Below are 21,156 nucleotides of genomic sequence, written 5' to 3'. Positions count from 1 at the left end.
AATTGGTTCTTTTAAATTGTACTTTTTTTTTACTTCATTTAACTATCCAAGATTTAATGAATTTATTAAATATGGGTTTTTCATTGAAACTATATAGGCTTTTATACAATGACTGAAACTTTAGTTGATTATATTACTTAATTAAAACAATAAAATACTATGGTAAAATAAATAAATAAGTAAATATAAAATTAATACTTAGATTGTTCATATGAAAAAAACAATTATTTAATATGTATAATACATTTTTACACATAATCGTAATGTTATTATAATATAACTATATTTACATTCTTAAACATAACACGTGTACATATTGGTTAATATTTTTACAGACTTTATAAATAAAATTTAAAATATTTTTAACAAGCAGATATTGTATTATGAAAAATAAATTTATAATCGATAAATTGAATTTTTTCTTACGTATCGTACTTGTAGTCAAGGACGGAACTAGGGGATGGAAGACGAGGATTCATCCCCGGGCGTAAAATATTAGAGGGTGTAATTTTTGTAATTATTGACAACTAATTTGATATTTTTAACATTGTTAAATACTGTTATTGGGTTAAAACTAAATAAGTATGATTGTATTTTAATTATTGGAAAACAATTCTCGAGAAGAGTATTTGATTATTGGTCGTTAGTCGTTTTATAGGGCGTAATTTTAACATTTTCCCCGGGCGTAAAAATTCCTAGTTCCACCTCTGCTTGTAGTTGGTTGATGATTAATCAATAAATCAATATTACAACAAAAACATGTAATATATAATTATATGAATTTTGACTTGTGATAAAGATCATTTTCGGTTTTGACATTTATTTGATCAGCATTGAATTTAGTGACGATAAAACGTCGATCGAATTAGTCGTTGACGTGTAATTTATTTATATTTAAAAAAAAAAAAAAAAATTACAAACCAATTATTTAATCAAATCAAACGTTAATAATAATTCAAATCCTAGATATAATCTAGTTTCTTATTCTTAAATTATGTTTTTTTTAAAAACGTTCGTATCACACTCTGACAATAATAAACATTAATTGGTGAATAAAAAAATAATGAAACATTTATATATGCAGTATTATATCGTAGTGTATTGGTCAAACAAAAATTATATAGTTTGTTCCACAATGATACATAGTTGTAAAAGCTTAACTTTTTCATTTGAAAAGAGTCAATACAAAATTATGGAAAGTATCAAAAACAAAGAAATTAAAAAAAAAAAATGCTGCGCTAATCATATATGATGACTAACTTGAATGTTATTAATTATATACTATAAAAAAAACTGTTCTTAATTCCAACAATCTGAAGTAATTATTATGACAATAAGGAAATAAATAAATATTTTTAGTCATAAGAATTGTTTAAGATTTTTACCTATTTTAAAAACGAAATGCTCTTAACTTGTAAATTATTGTACTATAAGTATATATTTTAGGAACAAAATATTTTTTTTCGGAAATGTCTGTGCATTGAAAAAATCATTTCGAACGTATCCTTATCTTCAAATATTTTATAATAGTTGAAGCTATATTTACATATGCTAAAATGTTGATTTTACGCAGTGGAGAGGAAATTGCTCGGTAGGCAAACGCATACGGCGTACACTGGGGTATCGTTATGATGGGCATTTTTATGTACTAAGTGGTAGTGTTACGGCGGCAAGACTCTAATAGAGTTATAAATGCCAATGAAGAAAAATAAGTTACGGCGGCAATCGTGATTCTGCACTGCTTCGATCGACAAGATTCTCTGACACCGTTACACTACCAGATACCAGGTTCAGTGTGTTGGATTGCCTCGTACTGAGAAGTTACGGGGGAAACATTATTCCATTGCCGGGGAAGAAAATTCGAAAACTTGTACGATACGCATCGCCGTCCGTACGGACAGGAGTAATCATTTTGTTTTCTCAATCGTGTAATATTATCGAACGAACGGTTCGACCGCAATATTCTGGGAACGCAGGAATCGAAAAGCAGATGTGACGGACAAGCAGAGCTGCGCCGCAGATCCTTTTCAGACGGAAACGCTTGTCTTCCATCCTGTCCTTGTCCCGTACCGCTGCTGCCCTTTGCTAACCCCATCGGCGTGCTCCACCTAAAGTACGGTCACACTCCTCGAGAACTTCTCCTGGCTACCGGGAATGTAGTTGGAAGTGTTGTATGTGATCAGCGGCCGCGTTCTGTTCCGCACAGCCGTCGTGGCCGTAACCGTGGACCGGGTCTCCTGCGGTCGTCGCAAGATCTTAGCATAGAACAGCTGGTACAGCTCGTTGCGGATGTTGGAGTTCATCCACCCGTAGATGATCGGGTTGGATACAGCCGAAGTCATCGCGGTCAGGTGACAGATGGCGAGCGTCACGTACAGCTGCTTGGTGGTCAAGATCGACGGTGATATCAGGTCAGCAGCCAGTGAGAACACGGCCAACGGGAGCCAGCTTATCGTGAAGATGATGGCTACACCTAAAACGCATATAATAATAACCATGTATTGCGAAAGGTTATCGGTTCGTTCAATGTGCATACAAAGAGTAAAATTGTGCGGGGATCGCAAGACGTGTATTTTTTTTTGTCTAGTGATCAGTATGTATAAATCAGGATAAAAGAGATCTAGTGTTCATCGAGGTCGGATGAGACAAAGGGATGGAGGGATAGAGTGAGAGACAAAAAGAAACGGAGAGACCTACTATTTATTACCTTTATACTAATTGAAAACATGATAAATTGTGTATTAAGCAAAAAAAAAAAAAAATGTTATTTAAAATATCTGCAATATAGATACTAATTAATTCGGATCATGCATAGTGAATTTCTTACGGATTTATTATAATAGAATTTATAGATCTCTATCTTACGTCGTATTTTATTTTAACAACTGCGCCGGATAAATTAAAATAAGTTTATAACTAGTCTTTATATTTATGCTATAATAAACCTGAATATTCAACAAACTTATCACAAATTTCTCAAAATTAACTGTAGTAGTCATAAAACAATATTTTTGTTATTATTATTTAAGGTAAGACGTGATTCTAGTAACGTGGAAGAACCAAATCTCTTAAGAATCTATGAAGTTCGACCTGAAATTTCAAATCCTAAAAAAGAAGTATTGTTAAAACTTTTTAATCAAAATTTTATAATAACTCTGTAGGTTCCACGAATTACATAATTCATAGTACTGAGTAATAATTTTTTAAACTACTCGGTGTGATATTTAGTTATAATCTAACACGTTATTGTTTAACCTAAGTCGTGTCTTATTTTATTTTATTATTTTTATTTATTTTTATTATTTCACGATACAATATTTGAACTATATTATTATTTTTTCTATACAACACACTATGCTTTCTATGACTCCAATATCTGAAGAAATCGAAAAAAAGAAAACTTGAGATACTGATGTTTCATTATAAGTACTCTTAAATGAAATTTTCTTGAAAGAATTCTCCTTTTATGTTGGTAATCAGTAAAATACCGATAAATTATTATAAATTTCAGGTTTGTGCTTAAATAATAGTTCCTTCAAATTAAATATTTATAACGAATTGGGATTGAGTGTTCTTCCTTTCTTTATTTGTTCGATTTTCCACGTTACTCGTATTATTTGTACACATATGTTGAAAATAATGATAAATCATTACTCTCAGAAAAAAATATTCTCAACAAAGGCCGGTTTAACATAAGTATTAATATTGAATAACTATACTGATATCATCAATAGATTACCTATTTTAAGTGTTTTTAAGTCATAATTTTCAATACTGCAAGATATTATTAAAATTTTACGGAATATATTCAACTGAAAATGATCACAAAAAAATAAGGTTCACTGAAATATCAATATACGTATTCATATTCTTTGTCCGCTTTCAGCATGTTATGAAAAGAAATTGTAGCAACGTTTAATAAATTTTCTTTTTCTTTAAAATATGCATTAAAATGTGTAAAATATTATGTTTCCTACGATGACGAATAAAAAAATCTTTGGCCACATTACAAAGTGACTACAGTTTTATGAATAGTAATTTATCTATGTGTACTTTTTTTATACATTTTTTATTATAGGTGTATAGTGTTCAGGTGATCATCAATAATAAAATCACTTAAAATTAGGTAAAATTTAGCTAAGTATGGTGTTATGGTCTTAATTTATTTATCAAAATATTATTATTAAAATTGTATAATAGTATAATCACATTATTACTATCTTTTTTCGAATTCTAATGTGATTATCATCATGGGTATTCGTTTTCAAATCTTAACAAAATGATTGATGCAATAATTTTGTAAAAAATTATTTTTATCTTTATATTTTTATAGTTTTTTGGACAGTTAGTGTAATCATTTATCATCATAAAACTTTTATCTGGTTGTAAAAATATTTTATTGTAAGAAAATATTCTAAAAAATTGTTTTTTTTTTGTATTCCCTGTCTTGTGACTGAAAGTTTATAAGTAATAATTAAGTATATTTTGAAAACTACTATCATCAATTATTAGTTTATATATTAATTTTATCAATATTATATAATTTTATATATCTACATCTCGCCTGTTCAGTTTGTTACTGGTAGTCATCAGTTCGAGTACACAGATGACATGTACTTCATCTGGCTCATTGGAATTAATCGCTTGGTAGCACAACAATCTTGATACTTGTAAACGACTTCCGTTTATGTGGATCCACGAAATTATTGTGCCACATTAAAAACGTTAAGATCATCAACGTATTAAATCTATCTCATAAATACGTGTTGAGTTATAATGTTTTTAACATTCTCATTTCATTGGTTGGACATAGTTTGACAGCACCTATATCAATAGATTAAATGGCCATTAAAACATTAACCATTTTAGATTCTGATTGAGGTGTTACGTGCCGAGTGGATAACTCGACAGTGCAACAATATTTAAGTGTTAAATAGTATTCAAAATAGAAAAAATAATACTGGTTACTAAATTATGGTAGTTTTATTAAAATTTTTAAGTAAATTAACATGAACAATTTAAACAGTAAAATATCAATGATATTAACAGATAAAGTTTCTATATTGGATGGTTAAATACGTATGAATTTGGTATTGATCCAGAGTTCTTATATACGAGTATGCTACTGGATTGCCTCCTTATCGGGTTTTACCTTTGATTGTTTGGTTGTTTTTTTTAAAATTTTTTGTTGAGTGGTATATCCGATGCTGATCATGTTGTTTTGCTCGCTTTGCTAGCATAGAGTTTCTACTTTTAAATAGCTCAAGGTATAGTCTTATGTCAAATGTTTAGCGTACGTTATGTTAATTTATATTTTATTATAATATATATTATTTATATTTATTAGGATACGTTCTATTATGATAGTTTATAAATATAAATATAAAATTATCACACAGTGGGAATGAATCGGTATAGTGCGTTGTACGTTATAGAAGCAAGGAATACATTGGTAGTACTGCATTCTGTTTACAAACAGTTTTTCGCGTTGGTACAGAGTTCCTCGAACATTGTTCTGACTCGTGTAGAATAACATTGAAAATCTTGTCACGTTTTCTTTTATATAAACCTTTAAATGTTTATAAGACTCGTCCGGAAAAATAAAAACCTACAACGTTTTTGTACCTAGTTAATAAGAGCACAAAATGGCATTTTACACTGGACTCCAGCTGCTCGAAAGTGTACCATGTGCAGGTTTTCCAAAAACAGAGGTTTACCCGAATAACATACAGCGTTACGTGACTTCATAGTTATATACCTATTTAGAGTTGACAATAGATTAATGCACTGCTTTATCGAATCATTTTCACTGGGGAATTCGTTGGGGGATATAACCATTTTATTCACTTTTTGTACTTGTGCACGGTCGATGAAAAATAAATAAGGGGCGTGGTAATAAAGTTTATGCGCAGAGAAGAACATAACCGTTTATTATAACGGCCTTCTTGACTTGGTGTGACCGTATTAACATGGTCGTTCTACACGGGTCGTAATAGAATGTTTAAAAGGAACGCGCAAAAATTTCGTCCCGAGGTAGAATTTTTGTCTCGATAGCTACGGACGAATTTATTCATTCATCTATTATAATACGAGTATAACAGTTGGGGGGCAAAGATTTTGTTATCAAAATACTAATTGTGGATATCGAGTTATTAAAAACCATGTGAGTTACGAACACAAATATTTCGGGAACTTAAGACAAGCTACATAAAGAAATATTGGTAGGTGGGGTTAAAAATATTTGTGTCTTGCAAATGAGAAATCGTTATTCTTAATTTCTATTAAAATTATTTTCTACTTGATCATCAAGTGTATCAAATCTTAAGAATGCTCTACACGTTTTTTTGGTACATGTCTACCGTTGAACTTCATTGCATATTATATGATAAAAACGAAAGTTAAAACCATCAATCACGCGTAATTCTTTAAATTTTGCACTGTAATTTTCACTAATATTTACTAAAAATGAGATGTTTAAACAGGCACGAGTAGTGTCGTCATTAAACAGATTTAAAATAGTTTTTGACAGTCGTTTCAAAAGCACCGGTACAACCTTAATGCTGATATATAATCAATCTCATAACGTCAATCGACAATATAAAAAATAATGATCCACAGCCGGTATATTATAATTGTGTTCACAATTCGTACAAGTTATCTCTTCAGATTGCGCTCGCCACTCACATGGTTTTTATTTCTTTTATCCGCAATTAGGAAGCACCAGTTTCAATTTAGCTCCGTTTGTTCGCCCCAATGGTATCCCACCAGCCTAGAAAATTTCGGCGTGAACAATGTCACCTTGGCCCTTTCGGTGCATAAAAATATTTCGACTTTTTAAAATCAACAATACATTTATTAAGTTGCACTTATTCTTCACATTTATTTTTATTGAATTCTATACGAAACTTAGAATATTACACATGTGTGTTTACTCGTAAGATTAAAAAGAAAAATATAATATTATTAATTACATTTTACACTATCGGCTATACCCCTTTAAAATGTATTATATTTTATTTTATTCATCGTAGATGACTGATGATTAAACCTTAAAAGTTGTAACAATTGACGCGATTGTAAGAATATTCAACAAGAAAGCTTATCGTTGTTTTACTGCGTTAAAAGTATAGTGTCCAGCACAATGTATATGACGCATCTACAACAATAAGATAAAATGAGCCTAGATGGCTGAACCAAAATATCCGGGTCCGATATCCCACGGCCCCGTCCCCGAGTTAATGCGAATGGGGAATTACCCGTTTCTGCCAAAATTTGAAATTACCGTTTCCGCCAATTAAAAAAAAGCGAAGCATCCGAGTTGGGTCCCGAGTACTATAGGCTAATCACAGGTAGTGTACTAGTTGAGTCCTGGATTTTTACAGGTACTACACGAGTTGGGTCCCGGATTTTTATAGGTACTATACTAGTTGGGTCCTAAATTATTTTAGGTATTACACTAGTTCATGAATACTTTTTGGTAAGTACTAAATTATACCAACATTTTTCTTCTCATTTTAACAGACTTAATTCTGTTTATGATCTATTTAGACCACAGGTATGGTTAAAAATGTTTTTTGTATTTTTTTTTTTGTTTTTAGTTTCTTTTTCATTAAAATATAAATTATTAGAATTGTGTTGATAAAAATATAAAAAAAATTAAAAATTAAGTATAAAAATACATATTATATAACATAATTATAGCCATATAGGTAAATAAAAAAATATTAAAAATGTTAAAATCATTATATAATAAAAATAAAAATTAACGGAAAAAAAAAACTAAAAACAAAAAAAAAAAACTATGAAAACATTTTTAACCATACCTGTGATCTAAATAGATCATAGACAGTCCTAAGTTTGTTAAAATGGGAAGGAAAATATTAGTATAATATATTACTTACCAAAAAATATTCAGGAACTAGTGTTTACCTAAAATAATTCAGGACCCTACTAGTGCAGTACCTATAAAAATCCAGGACCCAACTAGTGTAGTACCCAAAATAATTCGGGACCCAATTCAGATGCAGCTAAAAAAAGGTACAATTCCCATTTTTGCCAATCTACCTGCTACGTTAAAATTGTAATACATTGTAATATATTTGTTATTTATTCCACATTATTTGAATATTATCTATGTTATTTTTAAGGTAAAGAATATAAAGAATAATATTTGCCATTTAAAATAATTTGTAATACATTTTTCTGTTTATTCAACGCAGTTTTTATAACAATAATAATAATTCGTTCGTAATTTCTATGAAATATAATTTCAAAATCTAGACATTAATTCATAAATACATAATATTTTCTTATGGTAATAATGACAAAAATAATTAAAAAAACCATAATTTTTTGTTAGTTTATTTAACATAACTAAATGCAACAGTTTTTACATACGAGTAACGCGATATTATTTTATTATCAAGTCATATATTTATGTATATGTATTATGTGTGTGTGTGTGTGTGTGTGTGTGTGTGTGTGTGTATTACGACTAATGAAATGTGAAGATTATCCTTTCCCCTCAAAAAAAAAAAAAAAAAAAAAATGATGGAATATATTAAAATAATTTTAACGTAGCAAAAATATGAAGTACATTATGATAATTTTATCATAGTATGTAGATTGGCGGAAACGGGAATCGTACCTTTTTTTTTAATCGATTCAGGTTTCGGCGAAAGCGGTACACGCCATACTGCCAGTGAAATACCGTTTATCCGCGTCCCGTGGCGCGCGTTTACCGTCACGACGTTTCGTTACCTATCAGGAGCAGGGTGGTGCGCTTGTTCCGCTGGAGTTCCCGTTGGGCTCTCCGCGAGTCCTTCTGCGTGGCCGTGTGCGCGTGCAGGTAGGCTGCGATGCGAATGTGCACCACCAATAGCACGGTGGCGGGAAGCACGGCTTGGATGAGCACCATCGCTATGTTGTACGCTACTTTGATGTCGGTCGACGGCCATTTCTCGATGCACGCCTCGTACAGGATGACTTGCTGAAGTTTTTGCTGCTCGACGACCTGCAACACCATTCCACGTCGGTTGTACACATCGTACGGTACCGCTACAGGGCTACTAACTACCTACTAGTACTACTATCAACTACCAGTGGCAGAACTAGAGGGTGGAAGAAGGGGATTCATCCCTGAGTGTAAAATTTTAGAGGGTATCATTTTTGTAATTATTAACAACTAATTTGATATTTTTAACTTTATCAAATACTGTCATTGGGTTATAACTCAATAAGTATGATTGTATATTAATTATTAGAAAATAATTCTCGAGAAGAGTATTTGATTATTGGTCTATGATAGGGCGTAATTTAAACATTTTCCCCGGGCGTAAAAATTCCTAGTTTCACCCATAAATACTACTACTAGGTACTAATACTATTACTACAACTACTACCAGTGACGGTTTTCGAGAAGCCGCAATGGATGAGGGGGCGAAAATATTTTGCACGTACTTGCATACGTATCACACTTATTTTTTCCTGTTATTTGCCACATGAAAAATAATTAACATTCTACGAACTTTGCATATAGAGCGTAACATACAAATTATAAGTATCAATAAAAAAAAAATAAATAAAATAAAACAAAAAATAATTTTTTATTCAAACTTAATTAATAGTAAAATTTCAAACTAACTATACATAATAAGCAAACTCATAACTTATGTAAGTATATGTGATAATTTTTTGGTTTACTATTTGCTCATAGATACATTATCATGGTTCTAAGGGGCATTTATCTTTCGCTACCTCCCGCAAAACCACTGCTGATTACTGCTAACTAACACCGCCATCACCATCATTAGTGCTACGATAAAAGACCGGACGACACTGATCCCCGAAGAAATGTTTCTTTCGTGCAACAAACGCTTGGGATATTTTGAGTGCACACTTAAGCATAATATCGAATTTGACTGTTTGCAATTCCGCTGAGAAACGGTTGTCTCGGCAAAAACATGTCCCGGAGCAGTTGTACTGTTAATCCCTCCGAGGCGGAGACATTAGAAACACTGCACTACTCGAAGATGGTGTAGGTACATTAAAGAATTATTTTTCGACACTTTTACCGGTGACAAAAACGACTGATATGTGTTAAGACGTTAGATTTTACCCAACAAGTAAAATTTGATCGTTTGGTTCAGTTCAGAATGGGGAGGGGGGGAGAATAACGTTTTTATGTGATTTGTAATACAGTAGAGTAATGTTGGGCGATAAACGGTAGTTTTTATTATTATTCGATTTTTCCATATTGCAAGGTTTTATTTTTATTTACCAATGGCTTTCGAAAATAATGGAATATTTGATACATACATTTCACTTTGATATAAAATTAACAGAAAAATTGTATAGCATATAACAAAAAATATATAGTAAAAAAGGTAAATTATTGATTTTAACGGTAATAATAATATTTGTGCAAAAGCTAATTAATAAATCACAATCTATTAATTTTTCGAGTATGTAAATTGTAATAATTTTGTATTAAAATTATATTAATTTCTAACTAACTCAACATTGAGTAATTTGAATTTTAGAACTTAAAGTATGTTAAAGCAGTAAATTCATTTTAAACTGTATCTATTATGAATTAAAAAAAAAATTAATTAAAATTAGGTTTTTGATTTCAATATGTAAAATAGGTCTAAATTGATAGTGGTATTTTAAGTTAAAAAGTTCAACCAAATATTTTCATCGTTTAATATTTTAGAATAAGCAGATATACATGGAAAATAAATATTTTTAAAAACATTAATATATTGACAGACATAAGAAAATTAACGTTTAAGGTTTTATCACATAATTATTAAAAGATTTTGTTCCGCGAAAATATCAGCATATTTGTTTATCTTGAAATATGAACGTGTCCTCTGGGATCCTGTAACAACTACGTTTATGTACGAAATATGAGTTAAGTGTTATTTCAGTTGATGCGTAGTCATAAATCCGTGACATTTTTAACTTAAAATCACTCGATGTGTTCAATTTCCGAACAGAGTTTTTTTCCTACTATCCATTAATCATATTTCTGTCAATCGTTCGATCGAACATTTCTCTTCGCTTCACTCCGATCCCTTCCGATGTTCGATTCGAGTCATCATCATACGAAACACTTAGACGGTATTTACACTACTAGTCATGCAAAACAATAATTGACACGACTCGTGATGCAGATGTTTTCGATATAAGAAACAGAATATAAAATAAAAATAAAACAATCGCAACAATAATTAACGCCATACAATCAGTGATCGTCTTGAGGCGGACGCAGGGGGACGGAGTACCCATACTAATTTTCAGAAATGTTAGCGTCCCCCCTATTATTATTACGTTATAATTATAACGCTTAACAAATCTTGGAGCGCTATTTTCTTGAAAGTAAACAGAGTCCCCCTTCTTTAATTTTTCCAAGTTGAACGCTGCGTACAATTTAGTACCACGGTGGTGAAACGAGGTAACCCCCCTCCCCGCCATGGCTCCGACGACCGGTGCCAGATCTATGATACGTTACACGGTGCGCGGAGCGAAAACCCGGGTCGGTGCCGAAGCGGTAAGCGCGTTACCCTTGGTTAGGTTAAGCGTTGTTTTTACCTGGTAATAAGGTATGGGTGACGTGGTGAGGAACGCGAGCAGCCACACGATGGCTATAGACACGTACACGGTGCGCCGTTCGTTTTGCGCGGACCCGCGCACGATCACCCAGTACCGGTCGATGGCGATCACCGTGATGGTGCCTACCGACACCATGATGTTGGTGCCCTGCAGCAGCGGCACCAGCTTGCAGAACACTGTGCCCATGGACCACTGGTGCCGTAGAATGGACGTGAGCGTGAACGGCATGCACACCAGGCACAGTGTCATGTCGGAAATGGCCAGGTTTACGATGTACAGGTTCCGCGACGTGTGCATCTGTGCGCGCCTGGCCACCACGTAGATGACGGTCAGGTTGGCTGACAGCCCGACCGTCATCAGGCCCAAGTACACGATTATCAGTATGGTCTGAAACAGCAACGTATTTAGGAATTGTTATAGGTATGGGATGGGCCATTAAATTATATACTACATAAAAGTGATTGGCTTTGCCTCCCGCAACACCATTTGAGTTTTTTAAAAAAATACTCACTAAATGCAGTATAATAATAATAATAATATTGTATTTACGGAATAAAAATAGTTTAATCTTTACACACTACAAATATTTATTTTTATTGTAATTATATAAAATAAAATCAAGTTTTCTTTGTTTAGTTGCTAGTTCATCAATTATTTCATAAGTATTTATGTCTATTGTCCGATAAACTGATAGATGTACTAGTCCGTAAAGACGTTCTTAAGGAAAAAAAGACCAAAAGGAGGGATCGATTCCCCAAATTTCCCCTTTTAAATAAGCCTGAAAGTCTGAAAGCAAACGCAACGACGTCGTCACAACGATTGGGTTTGGACGCATTCGACTACTGTTTACGAGATGAAACCGTATGGATGGCGATTTTTTTTCCAAACCGTACGGCGTCATCGTTACGCCATTCTACGGGGAGGGGGGGGATTAATGATTGTATATTCAACGACGGTCAACGTTATTTCTATTATTAATCTACAACTACACAGTTGTATCCCGGAGTTCACAAGAGTGCGGTACAGAAACATTTTGAAAACTATAACAAGCAGCTTCTGACACTAAATCTGTACACATATCAGCGTGCTTAACGGTTATTGAACGAAAACTGTACTTTAACTCCTTAAACCATTGCTAATATTTGTACTGTAATTACGGTATGAAATCAGTTTAAGATATTTGATAAAGAAAATTTTTTAAAAATAAAGTATGTATAAGTGGTTCTCAAAATGTGCTCCGTGGAGCTCTAGGACTCCACGAAATAAGTTTAGGGGCATATCTAAATCAATTAAATTTAAATATTATTATATTTCTTAGTTATCAAGTAAAAACACTTGTATGATTACAATTTTACATATACCTTCTCATCCGATCAGAGTGTTTTAGATTAATTTGGAGAGTACTAGGTTTTTAAGTCTCAGAGCACTCTTTCTGGTAAAAATTGTATACACAAATTAAATCAATCCTTTTGCAATTCAAATACATTCCACTTTTACTTAGAATTTGAAAATGTCAAATAGAAAAGTGATTGAACATACTCAATAATTTTATAACACTCTGTGTATATAATATATTAATTTTTAATTCATTTTGAAAGACTAAAAAATGTAAATTTAATGTAAAACGTTTTGAAGAAAACAAATTTATAATTTTCAAATAATTCCTATTATGCCTCCCCCATTTTCAGAAAGTTTTAATATTAAAATTAATTTAAGTATCATTTTTTTATGTCATCTTTCTATATTTTTTCCATTAAATCTGAAGTAAACTAAGTTTTGTAAAAAAAGCCAATATTACTTTTCAACTATAGTAATACTTTATGATAAAATTCCTAGTTATTTTTTAACTTTGTTTTAGAATTAAATCATACAAAATCAATATTATATATACAAAACAAATACAAATTATTTGTATTCTACTTTTAACCATGATGTATATAAAAAATAAAAATTGATCCATTGCGGAACACCTGCCGGTAGAAGTGAAAAAAGTAATTATTTTAATCGAAAGAAGTTTAAAAATTGTATTCTCAATATATACATCGTGTTAATACACGTACGCGATACAATTGAACAAAGCACACAATTGACGCACGCACACCTGCTGCCGTCTCCTCCTGACCGACACCGATAATCCAACGCTGTTGCTGCTGATGACGCTATATATATATATATAGGTAGAAAGGTAAACCTTTTACATACTTTTTGTTAAATTAATTTCAAGTGCAAATTATGAAAGTGCTCACACACCGTCTCGCATCTTGCCACATAACTGCTGACTGTTATACATTCCAAAAGATTTTTCATATCAAAATAGAACCGTCAAAGGTATATTTCCATTCCTTATTGGTTCATTAGATGTATTTCATAAATAGCAGATGTTGGATAAATTGAAAAATAAAAAATGAAAATATAAATAAAGATATAACAGTATACCCAGGCACGTATTAGGACGGCGGGACGCCGGGTTAGGTTGATCATGGAAATTTCTGAGATATTCTTTTGTTTCTAGGTAAATATGACATTCATTTTAATGACCATTTGAAAAACATTAGAGAAAAGAGTAAAAAAGCTCATGAATTAGAAAGCAAAGGAAGAGGTGGACTCATTACGTTTATTTCTAAAACCACATTGAATATTATAATTGATTCCATTGATTACAGCATTGAAAACAAAATATATGATGAGGTTTGTGAAGCAGGAATATACTCAGTAGAAAATGATACTATTCAGGATATATCTGTTTATAGACCAATGTGCTATTATAATATGCATAAGTAATGTAACAGACGGTGCAGCTAACATGCAGGATATCAACAATGACTTTACAGCTTAGTTAAAAGGTTCTTTCCTGGACAAGTGCATATTGGTCCTATTCACATGTATTACATTTTACTATTACCGATGTAACAAAGTGTTCATTAGAAACAGCATCTTTATTTACTACTCTGAATACAGTTGTGTTCTTTACAGAGTCACATAAGAAAGTATCTCTCTGGAAAAATGTTTTAGGCGAGAATGAACAACGAAGATTAAAGTTGAGAGTATATTTTTTTTCATAAGGGCCATTGGTACAATTTTTCCGGGCCAAATTTATATCCCAGTCCGTTCCTAAGTATACCGGAAACTTGTTGGATGGAGGAGAGAAAACAAAGAATTCCTTCTTTAAACGATACAGGTAATAAGAGTCTTCGGAGTGAATCGTACACGAAGCATCTAAGCCCTCAGATTCCCCCCTAATACGAGTGTACTTTTAGTATGTAGTGAACGAAGCCAAATCAGTATTATTGATGTCGTTGTTACAATATCTACATTATATTATTTTAGTTCGAAGTACGAACAAAGAGCCGTTTTATGATGCATGATGTGTAAACTTGATGGCAGTAATTCAACAATATATACGTACAATCTTATAACAACCGACCGTAATTTAAGAAGCTCGTATATACTTATTAGTTATGACTTTACAAATCGACAACGGCATGAAGTAATGTCAGACCACGGTATCTTGTTTATTGTTATAGCAAAACAAACTTTTGATGGAAACCGCACTCTGGGGTATTTCACCTGCATGCAACTATCAGGGAATATTGCTATATACCGAATATGAATGATTTCCATTCCGTTGCAAATCTCGTTTAAATTCAGTACGGAGAACATTTTTAGTTGGGTATAAGAGACACTAAAAATTAGTTATGTTATGATACAGCTGTGTTGATATTTGGTTAAGCCAGTAAATTATAGAGTTGTTACACCATGGGAATTTCGGAAGGATTTGGTGAATTTAAATATTCTATAGAGCTGAACTAGTTTCGGTTTTCCGTTTTTGTTCAAATTTTTAATGCGTGCATAAGAGTGACGAAAGTAATAATGATTTAAAATTTTTGGCGCTCCATATTTACGTTATAAGATACTGTTAATATTAATAACCATGCAAACTTTCCAAAGCTAAGATTTGTAAGAAGAATGTGCAGTGTATACATTTCAGACAGTTTTCATTTTTAACTCCTGTGATGTGATCAGAAGACAAATCAAAAATTATTAATTGGCATGTTTTTAATAATATTGAATCCATGCAAAATAACTGAATTAATCAATCATATTTTGACAACCAAACCAAAAAAGGTGATTATGTGGGAAGATCGGTTAGACGATTGTGGATAAGAGAAGCGTGGCATGGGATTTGTTAGTCAAACAGAATTTCATGATATACCATTTAATATAAAATATAATAATATAAGTTAAGGACAGGAAAGAGATAACATCATATTATTATTCTAACGTTAGTGTTATCAACAACGAATATCATCGTTTCACAACGAACGCACAACTTATTGTTTATTGATATGATCATATAATACAAATGTATTAATAGTTAATACAGTACGATGTTTTTTCAGTTATTTCAGCATTCAATATAATGTATGATAAAAAAAGTTTTACTAATAATTCTTTATTATTGTTATTTAAAAAAGTATAAAAAAATAAAATTACATTTTTGTTTTTGTGTTTATTATATAATGGATTTACCGTTAGATAAATAGAATCATATTCTTTTTCTGACACTTTAATATTTAAATTATTATGTAAAAATATAAATATAGAATCGAGTAAAAACAAATTTGCAGGAATACAATGATATGAATTCGGGAGTTAGTGAAGGGGAGTCTAACAATTTGGAAACAATGATCAATCATTGCAATTAAAAAATAATTTCAAGGAAATGTCGGTGGATAGAAACTAATAGTTATTATAAAAAAGTATATTTCTTTTATTTATAACTTAAAATTTTAAAAATGAGTTACCTATTCAAGAAAAACTAATCAAAGAATTTATAATAGCATCACTATTTTTCTTGAAATGTTGAATATATGATGTAAAAATGATGTTATCAAACAGCTAGGCTAATAAGTTATAAATTAAAAATTTTATAATTTAAAAACCAGAAAAAAATTATAAAACATTTAAACTGAGTTTGGTTTCCTTTGTAAAATTTTTTTTAAATAACAATTAATAACAAAAAAATTAATAATTATTTAAAATAATTACTTCTGATTTAAATTAAAATCGTTCAATTCATAATTATTATTTGACTTTTATAATATCTTAAATGATATAAAAAATTATAATTACCTCGGTATTTTTGTCTAAATTTCGATCATTACGTCTATGCTCCAACAAAATAGAATATACTTCTTCCAAACTAAAATTAAACGTTGAGTTCATTTCTGTGTCATTACAGTTTTCCATAAATGTACTCATTGTTTCGTCCAGCGAGCAAACCATTAAGTCATTGTTTGATATAGATTCACAATCCTGAGAAAAAAAATTATATTTTAATTTTACATAAAATCAAAATCGATACTATTATGATGATTCATAATATTGGCAAATTATATACATTAATTGTTACCATTCTTTATTGTAACGAGTACAGTAGATTGCAGAATATTTATAAGGTCACAAATTTAGATCGATAACTAAATAATAACTTATTTTAAAAAACAATATAATTACGCAAAAATATTAAAATTTTTTAATAGAGAATCAATTTATTAAAAAAATAGATGAATTTAAATAATAATTTTTGCATATCAAAATCGGGTCTGTATGTCATTTTAAAATTATTCAAATATTATATTAATAATTAATTACATCTTAACTAATGACCAGAGATCGATGAAATGATTCAAACTCAGATTATTATGCAATTTAATGTATCTTACACTGTTTAATCTTTATTGATACATTATACCGTAATTTTGAATACAAATAGTAAGACGGCGACGACAGATTAATTTGTCGTACTATTTAACAAAATTATTATATAATTGCACTTGAAAATCTGTATAGGATAAATTATTACTAAGATTATTAGTTTCTGAAGTGTTTAGAAAGAAAGTGACAAAGTGTTTCATGCTTGTTATACTTTTAACTGTTCATTAATCGTTAAAATATATTGATGTATCATAAAAATTACATCTGAAAATAATTTTAGGTCCTATATAATCAATGATTTAATAATATCATGAAAACAATGTTATAACCATACAAAGTCAAATTAAATAATGAAAAGTGGTCGTTTTTATTACTTTTGCTGTGGTAGTATTTCTTTATTGTTGTAATGATCTAAATTGCTGACACATACATTTTTAATCTAATATTTTATTGAAAAAAATTATACTAGTTAAAATAAATGATACTCTGACATTTAATATTATTAAAACTATAATTGTGACAACAATTTATGGCGTATACAATGTATTCATTTAGTTCAAACTTTAATGTAAAAATGTATTTTCATTACGTATGTTAGATTTAAAAACACACCAACATTATCTTTAAAGTTCGAGAACAGCTGAATGGGTTATGATTTTAATTTACATATTTTAAAATTATTTGAAATTATTTTTATATAATATTTTAGTTAAAACCATGAGTGTTTAAATTTTCATAACTTTAAATTCTATTTTAGTAAAAATTTGGTTTCGAGAGATATAAGTTTAGACAATCATAATATTAAATGGCAACGTTATGTGCAAAATAGGCGCATATGGGCTATAAATCATGAGGCAGTACCTTATTTTTTGGGCGCAACTCTTCACATCCCTCGGGGCATAAATGGACAACTTCAGGACGCAAATGGGTTGTAGCAAAAAAGTGTAAAGGAATGGGGTACAGCCCATTTACGCCCCGGAGTTGTCCATTTATGCTTGGAGGGATGTGAATATTTAGTAAAAAAAAAACGTAATGTTCACATCCCTAAAAATTAATGATTAAAATTTAATAATTTAAAATGATTAAGTAAAAAAAAAAATATATAATCATTTTAGATCATTTCAGCATTGTTAGCAGTATAGAAAAACTTATGTTGTACAGTTTTTAAATAAAGTTTTATCATTTTTGTTACTCCTATATTTATGCGTGATGTATTTTATAGTTGTACAATATTACCAAAATTATAAAGTTGTGACAAGAGAATTTAAACTATTGTACGTACATGATATTATTCCTTTAATTTAGGTATGTGTGTATTGTATATATTAAAGACCAACAACAATTATATGTTTAGTAAGTTGGAACATTCGTCCACTTGGATAAGTCAGAACTTTTGGTAGCTCACACGTAAGTAACCATATTAAAACTAAAAGTTGTTAGTGAATTCTTATCCCTTGAAATCCACGAATGGTCATTGTCGAAATAAGATTATTTTAAATGTGATGTACAATATATATAATATAAACTAGTTCGAGAAGACTACGTTTTAACTAAGCTATCATGAATATTTATTAGGTCTTAGATAAAAATTAAGAAGTAATTAAAGACTTTTTTAATTAATATTCAATCATTTATTCTTCAATCAGAAATTTAATTAAAAAATAAAAATATTCCTAAGTAAGTTCTCGGGTCGTTAACGAATCCATAAACAGTCACTACGTATATACGTGAATAAATAATAGTATAATTATTATACCGGTATAATAAGTTATTTATTGGCCATTCAATTCGAGTAATCGTCCCACAACGTAACCACAATTGTCTGATTTATAAAGTTTCTCTATAATGAATAGTAAAGACTTATTACGTGGAAGCAAAATATTCGCATTAATACCATCGATTTTATATACATTACGTATAAATAAAATAACAATGCATTCGAATTTACGCGGATTAGGTTGGCGCGAACGGTATAATGATACAGCACTGTGTACGCGATTGTTTTACTTAATAACGTTTTCCATCTATCGAACTGTGCCGAGTACAACTGCGTCGACATAATATTACACGTGATCAAAGGCAAATACGATATTAGTTCATAGAATTTGCAGTTTGTACCGATATAATATTCGTTTCCGACGTCGAAACGAAACTGCAGAGCATACAATCACGCAAAATCTACGGCAGAGAGTTATTGTGAACCAGGGTTTCTCCTCTAAATAATACACGTGCTTAATTCTTCACGAACACGAAAACGTTACAGTGATGTGTTCACTTAATTTTTTTCCATACATATAGTATCCCATATGTGTGCTGCAGCCACGACGAAACAATCAATTGTGATACTTTTTCGAGAGCTCTTTCAACCCACCCTTTCCCCATCAACGCGAAAAGGTCCCTGCTCATGGTGTCTTGATGATAATCTGTTTATTTAGGTTTTCTTTACGAGCACATACACACGTGTGAGTACGTGTATACTTGACGGTTAGTATGTGCATAAAAAATATATATATATGTATACAAACCGATAAACGTGAATCTAACTGGGTGTAACGGCCAGGGTGCTTATCATTAATGCGATGTTGGTTTTGTGATAGAGAGCTTTGCGTTTCTAACCTATTAAAAATTACACCATCCGTTTCGATTGAAAGGCGAACGACGAGATAAATGGAGTAGAGAGAGGAGGAGACACACTAAGAGTACAGAACAAATTGAAAAAAAAAGTCATAATTCTAAGACAACAATATGGATGGAACCAGATGGAACGCGCGGATTTTATAAACATTTCCGTATCAACCAAAATCACGTTAAACCCTACCGAAAACTGTGGCTGTATACATCTATACCCGTAGAAATTACTTAACCGTGTTACAGTTGGTAAAACATAATATTATGTGTATTTTTATTACAAAAAGACGTTAATTTCCGTACATGTAAAATGTGAAAAAATTATGTTTAACAAATTTATTGTTATAAAAAAATTGAAAAATTATGTGCATAAAGAAGAACAAGAATTTATTAGAATATTTATAGCATAAATATGTTAAATGTGAGTTAACTGTTTGATTAAATGTATCTTATTATCTGTATTAGTTGTTAGGTATAAACGTTTTTGTAAATGATTACGTAAGGATAATATTGTATTCATATTTAATAATTATAGATAAATGAAATTAAGTATTTGATGATGTATTACATTATATGTATTGAAAGTTGTTATTCATATGCTGCTATGAAGAAATTATTTAGTTTCAATAAAACACGAGAATCAATAATTAATTAATCATGATGTTTAATGGTACATTTTTTAATTAGTTTTTACTATGATTTTTTTCGAAAAAAAACCATTCATGATTGTAGTTATAAATAATTAATTTATTGTATTATTAATGTAAAATATGTAATAAGAACTCAGTATGCTTTTAAAGCTAACGAAAGTAAGCTAACTGTGCGCGCGAAATTCTCGCAGGTGTATGTTACGAGAGCTTATCGCAACGGCAGAATCCAGTGGATTGCCACACGTATAAATGGAAAATCAAAGGATGAAGGAGGAGAGATATAATTAAAATGATCAGCAATTGGTTTATCAAAATACAAAGTCTTTTTAGATTAAATTAAATAAACATTGAATAAGCTTATGAACTAAAGGCAAAAAGGGGGGGGGGAGCAACGTATAATAAAATATATATATAAAATAAATGTCCCCAATGGACGTACAGAACAAATATATTTTGTTTTCATAAAAATAATTAAAAGGTTGACCTATCTCCAAACGGTGCCACGATGACAGGTAACCGAAATTATCCACGTCCACACTAAATT

At 30.7% G+C, this 21,156-nt stretch overlaps 1 protein-coding gene across 2 annotated transcripts in view; it reads right to left on the bottom strand.

The window, feature by feature from the left end:
• Nucleotides 1-1,410: 1,410 nt before the first annotated feature.
• The window catches only part of LOC112684961 (neuropeptide F receptor-like), a 127,401-nt gene continuing 107,655 nt past the window's right edge, over nt 1,411-21,156 (bottom strand). For both annotated transcript variants that reach the window (XM_025556707.1, XM_025556706.1), the window contains 4 exons: nt 16,750-16,932; nt 11,596-12,003; nt 8,761-9,013; nt 1,411-2,473 (listed from right to left, as the gene is read on the bottom strand). In XM_025556707.1, the coding sequence (XP_025412492.1) occupies nt 2,109-2,473; nt 8,761-9,013; nt 11,596-12,003; nt 16,750-16,902 (1,179 nt within the window). In that variant the 5' untranslated portion in view covers nt 16,903-16,932 and the 3' untranslated portion in view covers nt 1,411-2,108. The remainder of the gene's footprint in view (nt 2,474-8,760; nt 9,014-11,595; nt 12,004-16,749; nt 16,933-21,156) is intronic.

The sequence above is a fragment of the Sipha flava genome, unplaced genomic scaffold (assembly GCF_003268045.1).
Source record: "Sipha flava isolate LNK unplaced genomic scaffold, YSA_version1 259_pilon_pilon, whole genome shotgun sequence".
NCBI lineage: Eukaryota > Metazoa > Arthropoda > Insecta > Hemiptera > Aphididae > Sipha > Sipha flava.
Note: the sequence above shows the minus strand (reverse complement) of the source record. Positions and strands in the feature narration are given on the sequence as shown.